The 15,835-nt window shown below is 45.5% G+C and overlaps 1 protein-coding gene across 7 annotated transcripts in view; it reads right to left on the bottom strand.

Annotated features, from left to right (window-relative positions):
* The window catches only part of FARS2 (phenylalanyl-tRNA synthetase 2, mitochondrial), a 2,528,336-nt gene that overhangs the window by 1,586,560 nt on the left and 925,941 nt on the right, over positions 1-15,835 (bottom strand). For all 7 annotated transcript variants that reach the window (XM_069613454.1, XM_069613452.1, XM_069613456.1 and 4 more), the window contains one exon: positions 10,979-11,599. In XM_069613454.1, the coding sequence (XP_069469555.1) occupies positions 10,979-11,587 (609 nt within the window). In that variant the 5' untranslated portion in view covers positions 11,588-11,599. The remainder of the gene's footprint in view (positions 1-10,978; positions 11,600-15,835) is intronic.

Below are 15,835 nucleotides of genomic sequence, written 5' to 3'. Positions count from 1 at the left end.
AATATAAGAAGAGAGAGACATATGTTAAACAGATGGTGTAATATAAGAAGAGAGAGAAATATGTTAAACAAATCTTGTACAGAGCACGGGAAGGTGTGTAAAGGGTAATAGTTGGAGATTGATGTATTGCTAATACATATGTAAAGTCAGGGCGTGTGATGGTCTCAAGATGTGCACATGCTATCCCAAATATATTGTAGGCATGGTTGACCAGGGTTCTTTGAAGGGATATGCCATGCCTGTTAAGAAGTCTAGATACATAGACTGTTGAAGTTCGAGAACCAAATCCATAAGTATGTGGAATATATTGAAGGAGTAATACAATGTAAGTAAAGATGGATGAAATGAGGACGTTACAATGATTAAAGAATTGGCATCAGCCCCTGCAATCTACTCCAAGCCGAGGGGTTTGAGCAGGCAAACCTCTGGCAATACTCCCATTCAGTTAAGCTCTACCCCCTCCCCCCGATGCCTGCTAGAGCCAGAAGAGGGTAGACTACTGAGGCTGAGCCCCTAGTCAAACCAGGCCCATTCCATCTTGATCCAGAGCCAGTGGAGTAACTTTGCTGAAAATGTTGGGGGGGACATGACATCTGAAGAAAAGGTGCCCCAGCCAAATGCATGGGGACAAAATGGTGTGCCATGAAAGTTGGGGGGGACAAACACCCTTGTGCCCCCTAAAATTACGCCCATGTCCAGAGCCTTTCACCATCAGCCCATCACCCTCCAACCTCACCATCCCTCTCCATCATTCTTTTGCTGCTCTGCACCACCACCGAAACTACCTACTGGTTGCTTCAGATAAATCCCCTCACCATCCAAATCCAAGGTCTTCCTGCTTTCCTGCCAAACAAAATCAGGCATCTGAATTCTGCAGTAAAGCCCGGCCTTCTGCTAGCCCTTCGCCACTCCTACAGCCATGATGCCCCTGTCTTGTCCATCCCCGCATCACCTTATAACCAACACAGCATGAACTATATGACCTTTCTCAAAACCTTGTCCCCGCAAACAGACCAGCTGCCCTCACACGAAACAACCACCCAACCCTGCAGAACACCCAGACCTCGCCATATACTCCCATCAACAGGTTAGTTGAAGGGGCACAGGGAATAATTACAAAGGGATAAAGACATGACTGAGCTACCCACCCCAATAACAGTAATGGTCTTGAACAGCTACATGCGTGAAAACCTTTAAATGATTCAGTAAACTGAAAGTTGATATTTATTATAAATTAGCACCCGTCAAGGGAGTATGGTAGCCTCCCAGCCAATTAAGAGGCTCAGAATGGGGTTATCTCATTGTAAAGCCCCCACTCCAAGCCTCGTCCGAATCGGGAGGCCACCATCTTCCCCACTGCGATTCAGGTGTGTCCCGGCGCTCCCTTTCCCTTCCCTCCCTCACCCCCAACCAAAATTCCACATCCTCCACCCCACTTACCTTGCATTCCTTTGTTCACGACGCATCTCTGTCGCGTCAATAGCCGCCATAGGAATTTAGCAGGGACTATGTGTAGTTCCCTTCTCCCTAATCCATGGTGGCCATTTTGGTTTGTAGTTTTTTTCAACTTGAGAAACAGCAAACATAGCGTTACTCAACTTGAAAAAAAATATTAACATCCCGTTATAACATGCCAGGATGATAACAGCAAAAAAAACCTCCAGGTGGAGGTTTGTAATGTATAAAATATTGATAGCAAGACAAAACCAGATAGCACTATTTGGACGAAACAACCTGGGCAGCCAGGACTAGTAACAAAAATGTATAAAAGCCATGCCCTGGTCAAACAAAAAGGGAGGGGCATGAAGTGAGAGGTGAGCTGTGATCCCAACGCCAACCAGCCCGATGGGTGTCGGATCCTGTAGCGTGCAAGGATGGAGGAAGGATGGACTATGGTTCCTAGGAGGAAGCAAAAGCAAAATGGCATACTCATGGCAACAGTTAACCCCACAAGAACAGAAGAGGCCCAGAGAGCATATGGGCACTCAATGTCAAAATCTGTGCAAACCCAGGAGGAAGGGTACGGCCCGGAGGTAACGGCGAAGAAGAGTAGGCACACTGGGGGAGAGCAGTGAAAAACAGTGCAGTCTGAGAAGATAAAACGCAAATTAACAAAGAGGCGACACCCTCCTGGGTTACGAGAAGAGCCAGAAGAAATTCTGCACATTGTATGTATGTAGGCATTCCTGTTAGAATTCAAGTACTTTCTTTAATAATATGCAAGGTTCATGGCTTTCTGTGGCCGAGTCATCAGGCATTGCGTATACAATACAGGCTGTCTGGTCAAAGTGTTGAGAAATATGTGCTTGCAAAATACATTTAATATAATGCATAAAAGCCTAGATCCTTCCTTATTGAAACATCTCTTCTTTTCTGTGGTGTTAATGGTATCTAGGCTTTTATGTATTAAATGAAATGTATCTTGCAAGCAGATATTTCTCAACACTGCAACCAGACTTGGACAGCTTATAGGACTACAAAGCAACGCCTGATGACTCGCCCACAAAAAAACATGATAAACTGTGCAGCTGGTGATTTGACCAGTGCGCTTTAATGCACCTTTTGTTACACGTTTTCTCCAAAGTGCACTCTAACCTTCCACTTTATCAGTTTGCTGCTAAAAGTCTAAATTGGTCGTCGCAAACTTGGGCACTTTATTTTAGAACGGCATGCCTGCCTCTTATTTTGTTTTCGCCTGCATTGTTAGTTAACAAGCAGGTTGTGGCAAATTCACCGTGCACTTGCACGCACAGAGAAAAATGCAACACAAGAAGACAAGCTGAGTGTAGCGTTAAAGGAAATAAGCACATGCTTGTTGTGGCCTGAGTGTTTCGTTCACACGCGTGCACCTCGCAGCGCGGGACAAACGCACATAGTCGGAGCTTCTTTCAATGCAACCTCTTTATTCCAACTCCTTCTCAAACTGCCCAACTGCCCCCACCCCAATGTCACTTCCCTTCCCGCCTCCTGCCTCCCACAACTAGAACGTCAACATGACCCCCCCCCCCCAATTTAAACAGTTACCCAATGTGGGTGGCAAAACACAGGAACTTTGTTCGCTAGGCCATTTCCTCTATGAGGCGGCAAGGCTTATTCCAGGCTCTCTGGGCCCGAGAGCTTGAGTATTCAACAAGTCCTCTTGATCCGGATCGCCCACCAATGCCCTCCTGATCCAACACCTCTATGTCCTTGTGGTCTCCTTGGTATGGATCATCAGACTCGTAGTCAAGGGGTATTTCCACTCTGCCGCTGAGATACCGTGACCCTGACAGCGGGAACTTCTTAAATTGTGACGAGTTGCGTGTGGTCGGACCCCCGTCTCCTTGGGCTGTAATCATGGAACCCTTCTTCTCGATGATGATGAGCGGCTCCTCTTGGAAGGCAGCCGTGTGCTTGTGAGTCTGCGGTTGGTTTACAGATACCACATCCCTTATGGCCAGGTGTGAGTCTCGAGCCTTCTGGCGATTGTCTGCGTATTCCTTCATATGCTCCTTTGCAGCCTGATCCCTTTCTCTCACTTCAGTGTCAGCCGGCGGCCGATCCTCTGGTTGGCAGGCCTGGGGTAACCGAGTCCTTATGTCCCTCCCAAACATGATTTCGGCTGGGGTTTTCCCTGTGGTGCTGTGAGGGGTGCTGCGATAGTCTCGCAACACTTGGTGTATGACTTGTTTGTAAGGTTGCCCAGTGAGCTTTGCCACTTGCAAGGCCCTCTTCAGATTGGCCATGAATCTCTCAATCATGCTGTTGGCCTGAGGCCACAGTGAGGTGACTTTATGATGGTGGAACCCCATGCATTCACTGAAGTGGTTGAAGCTATGTCCATTGAACTGAGGTCCATTGTCCATCTTTACTCGGGGCGGGACGCCGTAGGCCGTGAAGATGCTGTCTAGCGCTGGTATCACGTGATGGGCAGCAGTGGATGATATGATTTGCGCTTCAGGATATCTTGAATACTCATCCATAACGGCCAGAACATACCTCCCCCCTTCAATAGGCCCAAAGAAGTCTGCCACCACTGCCTCTCATACGCCTCCGGGCAGCTCAGACATCCTCAGCGGCTCCGGATGACAGTTTGGTGTCAGGAGACAGCAGGTGGGGCACTGCTTCAACAGTTCCTCCACCATGGAGTCTAGCTGAGATAACCAGACCTTTTGGCGCAACATCCTTTTTGTGGAGACCACACCCCTATGGCCTTCGTGAGCCAGCTCAACCACCTTTCTCTTCAAAGCGTTGGGGATCACTACTTTATGGCCTTTGAGCAGGAAATTGTCCTCTGAAATTGCTAATTCCTCTTTCACTTGCAGAAAGTGGTCTACTTCCAGGCGCACATTTTCTGAAGCGAGACAGCCTCGTTCCTTAGCCCTTCTCCATTGGCCGGACCAGAGCCCTTCGCAAATAATCTGACAGGCTTCGTCTGCATCCACCTCCTGCACCAGATGGGACTTTTCGATGCCTTCAGGCACTGCTTGTTGTATCAAGTATCGCAAGTAGCGGTAGGCCACCGAGGGTTCTGGTGTATACTCCTCTCGGGGGTGACGGAATAAAAAGTCAGCCGGGTTATCCTCTTTGCCCGGTCTGTGTACGATCTCAAATACATAATCCTGCAACCGTAGTCCCCATTGAGCGATGCGGGGTGGCATCGTGGCTTGTGGGTTACCATAGAGGAATAGGAGTGCCTGATGATCCGTTACCACCCGAAATGGCTTGCCGTAGAGGAACATGTGAAGGTGTTCACACGCCCACACCACGGCAACGCTTTCCTTTTCCACCTGTGAGTAGGCGTGCTCCGTGTGTGACAGGCTTCTGCTGGCGTATGCCGCTATGTGTGATTGGGTCGGGGCTTTCTCATCAACTTGGGCCAGGATGACACCTAGCCCCACAGGGCTTGCATCGACAGTGAGCTCGGTCTTTCGTTCCAAGTCTTAGTGCGACATGTTCTCAGCTTTGGCTACTCTTTCCCGGATGACTTTAAAGGCTTGTTGGCACCCTACTGTCCAGTTGAATACGGCATTCTGTTTCGTCAACGCACATAGGGGCCCACTGACCGTGGCAAAATCTTTTATGTATCTTGTGCAATAGCTTGCTAGGCCTAAGAAAGACCTGAGTTCTCAGACATTGGTTGGTGGTGGTATCTTATTGAGTGCAGCCACTTTGCCTGGATCGGGTGTCATGCCCTTTTCGGAGAATACATGTCCGAAGAAGCGTAGTGTGTTCTTCCTAAACTCGCCCTTCTCCTGGTTAAGTGTGAGGTTGGCGGCTTCGAGGGCCATGCACACCTTTGCCTGAGTCTCGTCGTGCTTTTCCACGTCAGTTCCGAAAACGAATATGTCGTCACTATAGTTCAGACAGTTTGGAATGTGCTTTATTATGTTGTGGACCTTTGCCTGAAATATCTCAGCCGCTGAAGAGACCCCAAAGCTCAATCTTTTGTAACGATATAGCCCTAGGTGGGTGACGAAGGTTGGGGTATTCCGACTTTCGGGGCTTAGGACCAGTTGGTGATATCCTTTCTTCAGGTCCAACTTTGAGAAGACCTTGGCGCCGGTAAGTAAATGTATCATATCTGTGATACGCAGAGCCATGTGTCTTTCCCTTTGCCTGGTTTGATCTCCTCATGTCCACACAGAGTCTTATTGCGTCTGAATCTTTCTTAGGTACTGGCACGAAGGGCAAGACCCACGTGGTGGGGCCTGTCGCCGGCTCTATAATGTCCTGCTCTAAGAGCTTGTGCAGTTTGTTTTTTGGATGTTCACAGGTATGCCCCTTTAGTGTTGTGCTACGGGGCAAATCGACTCGTCGATATGTAGTTTGATGCATCTGTGCAGAGTTTTCCGATGCCTTTGAATAGTTTGAGGCAGAGGTTTTTTATCATGTGTACTGTATCTATATATTTCTGGACCATGATCTTGTACAGCACGTGAATTAGACCCATTTCTACGGCAGTCTGGAAGCTTAACACGCAGCCACTTTCTTTGCCAGCCTTCAGCACATGGATTAAGACCTTGTTTTCCTGGCCCTTGTATCGGCATGACCCTTCAAATTGGCCTGCGGATTTGAGAGGCGTGGTTGCTCCCTAAGCATAGATTTGTACGGTGGCTGGACACAGCTTCGAGTGCGGCAGTTCCTGAAATATTTCCTCACTGATGACGTTCACGGTCACTCCTGCATCAATAAGGAACTCTGTGGGTCTTTCATTGAGCTTTATAATGAGTGTGGGACTGTGCTCCGTGGCTACAGAATTTCCTAGGGCGCACACATATGCTTTTCCTCAGAGTTCACTTGCGGAGGAGTTGCCTTCAGACTCCGACGGGGACTGTTCGACCAGATATCGCACGTGGCGTCGCGAGCGTCGCTCCAGTCGTACCCGGGTCACATATCTTCTCCTTTCCCTTGTTTCTCTCTGGTTTCTCTCCTCCCCTGAGTCTCTGTCTTTGGGTTCTACGTCCATCAATCTTGTTGGTGTGTGTGTGTTGTGCCCGCTGGCTGGTGTGTCGTGGGCCGGGGCTTGGGCTTGTATCTGGGGGGAGCCTCTCGCCCCTTCTCCCTTCCTTTGTCTCGGGTGAGGCGGCAGACTGCCTTGAAGTGTCCTTCTACGCTGCACGTGGCACATCGCTGTCCACTTGCTGGGCAGGATCCTTCATGTGGAAATTCAAACCCACATTTGAAGCAGTATGGCTCATCCGGCTTCCTCTCATGTTGCAATCGATGCAGTCTCTCCTGTGGCTGGAGTGTTAAAATGTTCCACCTGCAAGTCAACCGCCCTTTCCGCCCTGGCCAGTGTCAGTATTTAATCTAATGTGCAGGTCTTTTGCAGTATTTTTCTTCGGAACATCTGGAATTCACATCTGGCGATAATTTGCGAATGCAGGGTCTCAGTGTTGGAGTAGTTCGCAAAGTCGCAGTGCTTCATTTTGATTCTGAGTCTCATGACATAAGCGTCCATCGTCTCACCTTTCGGTTTGTTTGGTGCTGTGAAACAGGTGTCGCTCATAATCCATGTTCGTTTGCGGGTTGAAGTATGGCGATAATGCATCCTTTAGTTCTTACAGGGAGCCTATGGATGTTGCAGGCATCTAGTCAATGATGTCACGCGTAGCCGGACCAACCGCCAATTTCAACAGGCCATTTGTCTGTTTTCTTCAATGGGCCTGTGGCCCCCATGTACAGTTCAAAGTCTCTCATCCATCGAGACCATCTTGGCCCCATGTTCCTGGTATCATCAACATCGAATACTCCAGGCATTTGGGTAGTCAAATACTCTGGGAGCCTGTATTGGGCCTGCTCCTGTGGGGCTGCTGTTCCCTGATTCACTGCCCCTTGGGCCCCACCCTCCACCTGTACCCAATCCTGGCCAGACATCCTCCTTTCTGGTGGACCCCATCCCCTTTGAAGTCCCCACGGCCGCCTAGAGGCACGAGCACTGTGTTATAGGGAGAGGAATGCCCTGCTGTGCAGCTAGACCTCTTAATGGCCGAGTTCTGGCACGAGCACCATTGGAGGGACCTTTCCCATAACTCACCTTGTGTGATTCTTCACCGCCGCAGCCCAGGGCTTGAGTGCTCTCTGCAGAGCATTCTGCAGGGGGCAGGGCACCTTCCCTGCCCGGGGAAATGATTCTCTCTTCAAGCCGTGTGCAAGAAATCACTGCCGCAGCCCAGGACTTTGATCCGCTCCACCGAACGATTCAGGGTAGGCGGGCGCCTTCCTTACACGTGCGCACTAGAAGCGATCTGCAGCGCAGCACACGCCTCCACGCGTGAGACGGTCATAATTTGACCTGCTCCGCTCCGAGGCACCATGGGCATCCACACCTCCTGCAGCTCCCCTCGTCGCCAGTGTTGTGGCCCGAGTGTTTCCTTCACACGCGCGCACCTCGCAGTGCGGGACGCACAAAATGAGTCGGAGCTTCTTTCAATGTGACCTCTTTATACCAGCTTCTTCTCGAACTCCCCAACTCCCCACCCCCCAACGTCACTTCCCTTCCTGCCTACCGCCTCTAGCCTCCCACAACTAGAACCTCAGCATGACATCGCTCATCTCGTTTCTATCCAATCTAGGATCGGAGCAGAAAAACTAATTCTGGGGTGCTCCATTACTGAATCTGATATAGAGTTACGGTAGATGCAGGTAAAGCAGAATTAAAATCTAAAACCACTTGTTAATTACGAAATTTGCTGCAGGCTGATTTCATAGTAATTAGCACCTTTCTTTGTACGATACATGTTATGCTACTGTTGAAAAAAGTCTGAGAAAAACCAATAAGGAGAAACCAGACATTAAAAGTAGCAAATGTACTACAGGTCACCCCAGGTACGAGCCTGAAATGATTGCCACCATTAGAATCGGACTACAATGAAAGAAAAACTTCCAAAGCCAAAAACAATCAAATGTGTATGCAAAACAACTCAAACATTTCTCAGTACAGTCATGATAAACCGCCTAACAAGGAAATGTTTGAACCAAGGCTGGATGGTTCGCTTCATCAAGGATAATGAAAGGACTCTGACCTCGTACCAGGAGCTTCCACTCCGCACAACCATCTTTTTTCATTGAGTTGTAAAGGTTGGTTAAGTGTCCAACAATCTTGGATTCATAGCTGCCAAGTTTCCCAGTTCCATGCGTGACACCACCAGCCAGCTCTGATTTTATTTTCCAATTGTGTGCTGAACTAGTAGTTTCATTTTTCGCTTTGTAAGGATGGGCCTACAAGTCCCAGCTTGCAGTGGGTAAAAACTAGGTCTGGCTCGAGGACTGACGCATGGAACTGAGAAACCTGCCTGCTATTTCATGTTTAGTGTTTAATGATAGGCTAAAAACTAACATTGGCATTCCCAGCACCTGTTGTGTGGTCGACATGGAAAGAAAGCCAAGCCTGTGATGACGATGGCCTGAAAATAGACTCGGACAGACAAGGAAGAAATAGCCTGTCACAGCGAAGGAATATCAATGGTCCAGGAATGTTTGTAGACTTGCAGCATTTACAAGAATCGCACACAAAAACATGGGGATATGACTATTTGACTCTAGGATCTGCAAATGTGGCATAGGAACCACAAGAGAGTTGGACCCAAAGCTGGGAGAACCTGGTAATTTGTCAGTGTCATTCTGTTCCAGGCCTTTGAGAGACATTGGTTTATGAATAAATACCTCTTTTTTGTACCAACCTTTTGTTGAACTTTAATTTAGGGCAAAGTCCTAGAAGAGACTGTCCCTGGGCCTTGTGAACATTCCCTTTTCCAGGTGTCTGTTCTATTGCCCTCACTGTATTCACAGAGACATATCCTATCTTGGCTCTCACCTTTGCTCCTACCCTAATTTGTACAGGACAATGAAACTTATTTTGTTACCCTGAAACCCTCTTGATTTATCTGTATCTCCCCTTCATTATAACTATATATTTGTGTGTGTGAATGTATATATACATATATATTTACCTTAAGGTCTTAGTACTAAGATTACTGCTGTCTCTGTAGAACATCTGACCTGTTTCCCTAGCACCAAATCTTTCCTGTCCAAAGTCCCCATCCAGTGATCTCGCACCCTCAGGCAAACCCATAGCATGTGAGTCGTTGTGGTGCCCTTCCAGCCACAGCCCTACATCTGTCTGAATCTATCAGATCCAGGGCCCCCATCTTTGCTGGTGTCGAGTACAGCCTATGAATTATTTCCAGCTGTATGAACCTCAAGGAAAGGTCCACCTCCCTATTGGTTCCACTGTTCATCTCACAAATCGATCCCTAGTTCATTCACCTACACCTGTTTAATCGTTGCCATATTATATTCACCATCTTCTCCAAAAGGAATACATTGGAGGATATCTCAAGCCTTCTGACTCGATTGACTCAGGAAAGAACCCATTTTCGCCTCCTCTGCTAGGGCATGGGACTGTGTCAGTGTCCAAGTACATCCCCAAACAATGTCACTTGACTCTGTTTGGATACAGGAAATGAGAACCTTACCTAGTGGTCCCCGAAGGAGAGTGGCTTACCCCCTGCCAAAGATCTTTCACACTGCCAATGCCTAGTAAAACCCATTTCTTCCAATTCCAAATTAGGAGACAATTTGGAGGATAGACTTCTAGCATTGCTCCAATTCCCCAAACACAGTCCTATGGACCCAACAAGTGGGGATTAATACTGCCAATTCACCATTTATAATCTAGCAGATTTACTGTCAGTAACAGTAACAAGGTTTGGTGGATTTACCAAACTTGTAATAAGGCATTGCTATGGAATGGTAAATATCTGTATCTGTCTGTCTCGGCTTGGGTGGCATTACACAAATCCAGTGCTTAAGGAAATGCCAGAATACAGATATTGGAAGGGGAAAAATAAATTGATTGGGTTGACTGATGGGTAACACTTGGAATGCTTAACTGTAATGGGACTTATGCCCATAATCATGTACATGTCCTGGAGTTGGAAAAGTGGAAATGTGTACTTCATAAGGCTGAAGTATCAATACCTGAACACAAACACGTGTCAAACACACTGTTCTTTAGGGAGGGTTTGAGTGGTGTCAGTGAAATAATCACTAATTTTACATTACCTTACACCAACCAACACATGTTGGCACTGCTTGCCTGACACTGCATTAGTCAAAAGACTTGCCTCTTTCCGATGATGGCAAATGGGGAACCTTACAAATATTCTAGCACAGTGAGTGAAAGTTTGTTGCAATTTCTTAAATCACAGAAATAGTCTCATGTCATTGTTTGCCATTCAAATGGAAAGTAATCAGGCTGAGAAAAAGTTCAAAACCAAATTGAATTGTTAATTCAAATAATGTGAATGATTGCAAAGTACTAGCCCCATCTTTCAGTGTGCTTAGTGCCCTTCATTGTACACCTTTGCTTAAAAGGTATACTAAAACCAATGATCAAAAGGAAATGACAGAATATAAGCTTTTGTGTTGATAGCAAAGTAACACCCTTGTTCATAGATGGTGGTGTAGTATCGTAAGAGAAATGGTAACATACCTCATAGCCGGAGAAGAGGCGCACACCTTCCATTTGGTGGAAAACTGGGTAGTGGCTGCTGTCAATTTCATCCCGGCGATACACATCCCCTACCACCAGAAAGGCATCCAGTCCTGAGTGCACCAGGTCCCACTGATGGGCTGAGGTATGAGCTCTGAGCATGTGCCTGCGGTTCAAGTAGTAATTGTCCCCCTTTTTCCTACTGGGATGATCGGGTGGGATCAGCAGACTGTCGAAGTTCTGCTCTGTTGTAACAACTGGGCACAAATTATCATGGACAGAAAAGAGGGGGGTTCCAGACCTCCCAATGTATTGCTTATAAAAATGATCTTTAATTCTTTCTTTTATCAACCAAAGTGGGTGGTTTCTTTGGTTGTGTAGGTTTTTCCCAACCTTGGAGGTAATTTTTCCTTTTAAATTGGTGTAGTCATCTCTGGGGTAGTCTTGTCCAAGTAGCTCGAAGGAACTTGAAGTGCTCGTGTTGGCAGCAACCCCTGAAGTTAAGGCTCTAGAGCAAGTCTTTCCAATGCAACTGGTGATAGTTCTTGAAGGGATTAACTTAACCACAGCTTTGGTGTGCCATACCACTGAGTGAGCCATCACAGCCATCTTGTGTATAAACTGCCAAAGAAAAGCAGAACATGTCAGAAAACCTGATATCCCCTTGAGTAGTACCAGCATTGGACTAAGATTATTTAACTATTGCATGAAAAAAGGCAACATTCAAATTGAGATAAATCAAACAAATTTAGAGCTACGTAGGACATCATGTACATTTAAAGGCACGATATATATTACCTATACTAGACATCAACGGCATAACAGGAGGTTATGTAGACAAATCCAGACACTGTTCCACATTTGCATACAATTTATTGATAATCTTGAATTAATTGCACTGCAATGGCAGGTAAGATAGGCCCTTTGCAAAATATAAAGTGGCAGTATGTATGGTCATCCTGCCCCCACCATGTGTGACAACACCATGCTGACCATTACCACCACGTCTACATTTCAGGTTTCTCTGCTATAAATAGTCATCATAGTTGGTCACAGGGCTCAATGGGATGTGCCATTAATACAGAGAGATCTGCCTCCTGCTAAGTATTTTATTTGAAGATATTTTAAACTGCTGCGATCACTGCAGTGTAGTTAAGGTTGCATTGAACTATACATAGAAAAACGAAGGGAAAAAAAGTTCCTCTGTAAATGTGGCCCGGAAATTAATTAGACAAATATGAAAATTCATGCCAAATCAAATTTGGCAAAGATTGAACAATGTTTTCATGCCTAAAATGATTACTGAAAAACTAACAATATGCACAACACTCATCCGTGGAACAAGTACTAATTAGACTCAAATGCTACATTCAATCAATATTCATTGTTGTTGTATTACATATTATTCCCATAAACGGTCTTAGAAATAATTATAATGCGTTTCCTGGGTATCATGATGACTTCCTGATTAATTTGGCTGCTTTTTTCAATGTTCTTGCTGCATGTAATGGTCCCACAGTCAGTCATGAAGATAAATATATTTTCAATTATCTGAATTTTGTTGTTGTCTTCTTATATTAAAATATGTCAATACACATTTTTCTTGGTCTCTTTATATCTTCTAATGATTGGGTGGCTGTTCATAGCAACCTATGCAACATTTCAGAAACTGGAGGATTAATTCAAAGTTCAATGAACTTTAGTTGCCATCCAATTATACTTGATAAAGGAATGTCTGTTTTAGTGTCTGAAAGTTTCCCAAGTACAATGAGCTTAACTTGGCTCCTTGATAACAGATCATCCATAATCTCTAAGCAGGCTTCTCATATGTTGATCTATATTAACTATCAATTTGTGCAGAAATGGTCTTCCAAAGAGTTAGCCATATTTGTTTGTTAATTTAGAAAAATAAATCTAGTCTTAATTCACTCCCATTGTGTGGGGGAACCACCAATGCATGTTTCGGCCTTTATGAAGCCTTCCCTGGTATATGTATTGTTAATATTCTTTTGCTGCTTATGCAATCAATTCTAATAAGTTGCCTCTTTTAATTAATTTTTTGTTCTCAGTTTCTTAATCTCTTAATTGAAGTTTGTAATAAGAAAATGTTTCTGTCATGGGTAAACACTCACATTTAGAATGCTTTTTCAGTTTATTGGTAGGTTTCTTATTGCCGAAAGGATTTGTTAGCTGTGTTTCTTTGGTGTCCCATGGTCTGCACAGGCTGATAAATGCACTGTTTGACCCACACAGTCTTACATTTTACGCTTCGATTTGTGAGAGTTTTGGCACACGCCTCGGCCTTAGACCGAAGTAGCGCATGGCACAAACATTTAGAAAATCGCATCAGTCAAACTGAAGATTTTGTCTTTTTAAGGTATATAAAATGTATAGCTATTTTGAGACATGCACGGCCGAAGAGTACCAAACAAAATAAAGTTTATACCCGTCAACAAACAGCAACATCTGCAACCAGGGAACATACACGCAGGCAGGTCAGTGGCAAAATAAAGTTTGTTGCGGTCAATGCACACAAACATCTGCACCCAGCACAGCCAACATGAAACATGTGCACAGTAAGGTAAGAGGAGCAGAAGCAATTGAGAATTTCACTGCACAACACATAAAATCACCCACAACACCTAACACACTAAGAAACCAGACAGCTTTCAACAACACAATTCCACACATGCACACTCAAGATTCACAAATGAACAACGCACACCCATTCATTCTGCCCACAAAAGGAAAGAAATATCTTCCCCAAAAAAATCGATTGATTACTTACGACAATATCTGAGTAAGGAATGCAATGACCAACCGCACATCCACCTTGCTGTTCAAAACCACACCCTCATAACCATGTTTCTTAAATGGCTAGGCCCAAACAAAATAAAGTTTGTAATACCCAAAACAAACACTCTGCACACACACAGAAGAAAATATGACCTGTACAACAACAAAACTCAACACAGCCATCCCACTGACATACATAAATGAAAGCTTTTGGAAACACAATCTATTCTGTATGGTGTGCGAGCAAGGAATGTAACGGGCAATCACGCATCCGCGCTGTGGCATAAACCTGTCCCTGACAACCACTCTATTTAAATAGCCGTGCCCTCACTGAACTCAGGCCACTTTGAGGTGATCGATCAGTGAAAAACGAAAGCGGTACATGCAGTCAAAATCCCAAAGCCACCGGTTCCGGACCCAATTAGAGGAGCAAGACGTATGTATGTTGTTTGTACCATTGTAACACCTAGCCATACACACACACGCACACACATACTCCCACTCACACTTGCAACACTCAAAAAAACGAACACCCTGGGTGCATCGGCTTGGTTCCGTATTGGCTATGGCCCAGCAGTGGCTTGTACTTTGACTTGGCATCCCGTGCTGCACCATAACACTGTACATTTGCTCCTGATGCCATATCTTGCGCTATTTGACTCTTCTATCAGTTAGACTTTTTACGGAATTGCTGATTGTATAATCACATGCAACTAATCACTCTACCTGTTTCATGTTTGTGTGGACTGTGGTCTACAAATGGCCAGACATCTGAAGCGCTCTGAGACCATGGACGCAATCGTAAGGCCCTAAACAAATTTCAAATAACATGTATTACTCTATATGCATGCACGGCTGGCACTAATTATCTGGTCTTGAATGGCGTATAACTAAGATCATTCCAAAATATGATCAGACAAGTGAATATGCTTTACTGTATCTTTGATCGATTTGACAAATTGCGCATGGTAATTTGCATGTGACTGCATTTCCTTCATAGTGCATGTGTTCTTCAAGTAAAGTATAGCAGAGCCCTCAACTGTAGACAATTGCCCTCGGAGCTGATATACTGAATTGTACTAGTGCTCATTCTAGCGCTGTGCCCCACCGAATAAGGCAGAGTCTCACAAAAAATTCAGTTCTGCTGTCACAGAGCCTCATTACGAGTGTGGCGGTAAGGGGTTAACGGCGCCGGTAAGGATGCGGGTGCCGTTAACCCCTTGCCGCCGCATTACGAGGTCCCTTAGCGGGAGCCGCTAAAGGACCAGGGAACTAATAACGGGCCCGTTAATAACGGGGCTCGAATGGGAATAGGGATGGGTATTTTGAATGAGGAATTTCCGGGTCCTTCAAGGTTGTAATGGCCCGGTAATTCCTCATTCAAGGACCCTGGACCCGAGTTTGGAGGCAGCCATGGCGCTAATAGCACCATGGCTACCTCCAAACTCGTATTGAGGCCCACAATCTCTGACATCGCAATTCAAGCTGTGCCTAAACACTTCACTCTACAGATTCTATAACGTTGCTTCACTAGTCAGCTCTGCTAACAACTGAATAGTTGCTTTAATTAGACCTACTATCTGCATGCAATGTGATGCATCATTCCTCATGTCTGTTCCAACTACAGCCTGCCAAAGGGCCATTTAACCCTTCTAACCCATATCAACGGCAGTGGCAACCATACAGAATATCATGTAGCATAACATAACATTAAAACGTACTGTTTTCTCTTTTTTTTTCACAGCATGTCTACCACACAAAGCGTCTTCTCAGACAGGGATGCTGAGGTGAATGCATGTGCTTGCCCAGGCATACAAGTCTACTGACAAAATATACGCAGCTCATTACATTTTGAATAAAAGAAACACTTCCGCAAAACACCAATGTCATTATACTCTTGCATGACCACCATCACCCCTAGGCAGACAAACAACATATAGGCATCACCGAAACATCCTAACAATGTATACCCAATCACAGGGAATCCTCATATCCACAATCGAGTACAGTTTTACACCACACTCAAACCCATCCCTTAACCATATTGGAAAAGCCACATGA

Source organism: Ambystoma mexicanum, chromosome 5p, assembly GCF_040938575.1.
Source record: "Ambystoma mexicanum isolate Mex_15411 chromosome 5p, UKY_AmexF1_1, whole genome shotgun sequence".
Lineage (NCBI taxonomy): Eukaryota > Metazoa > Chordata > Amphibia > Caudata > Ambystomatidae > Ambystoma > Ambystoma mexicanum.
This window is presented reverse-complemented; position numbering and strand designations above follow the sequence as displayed.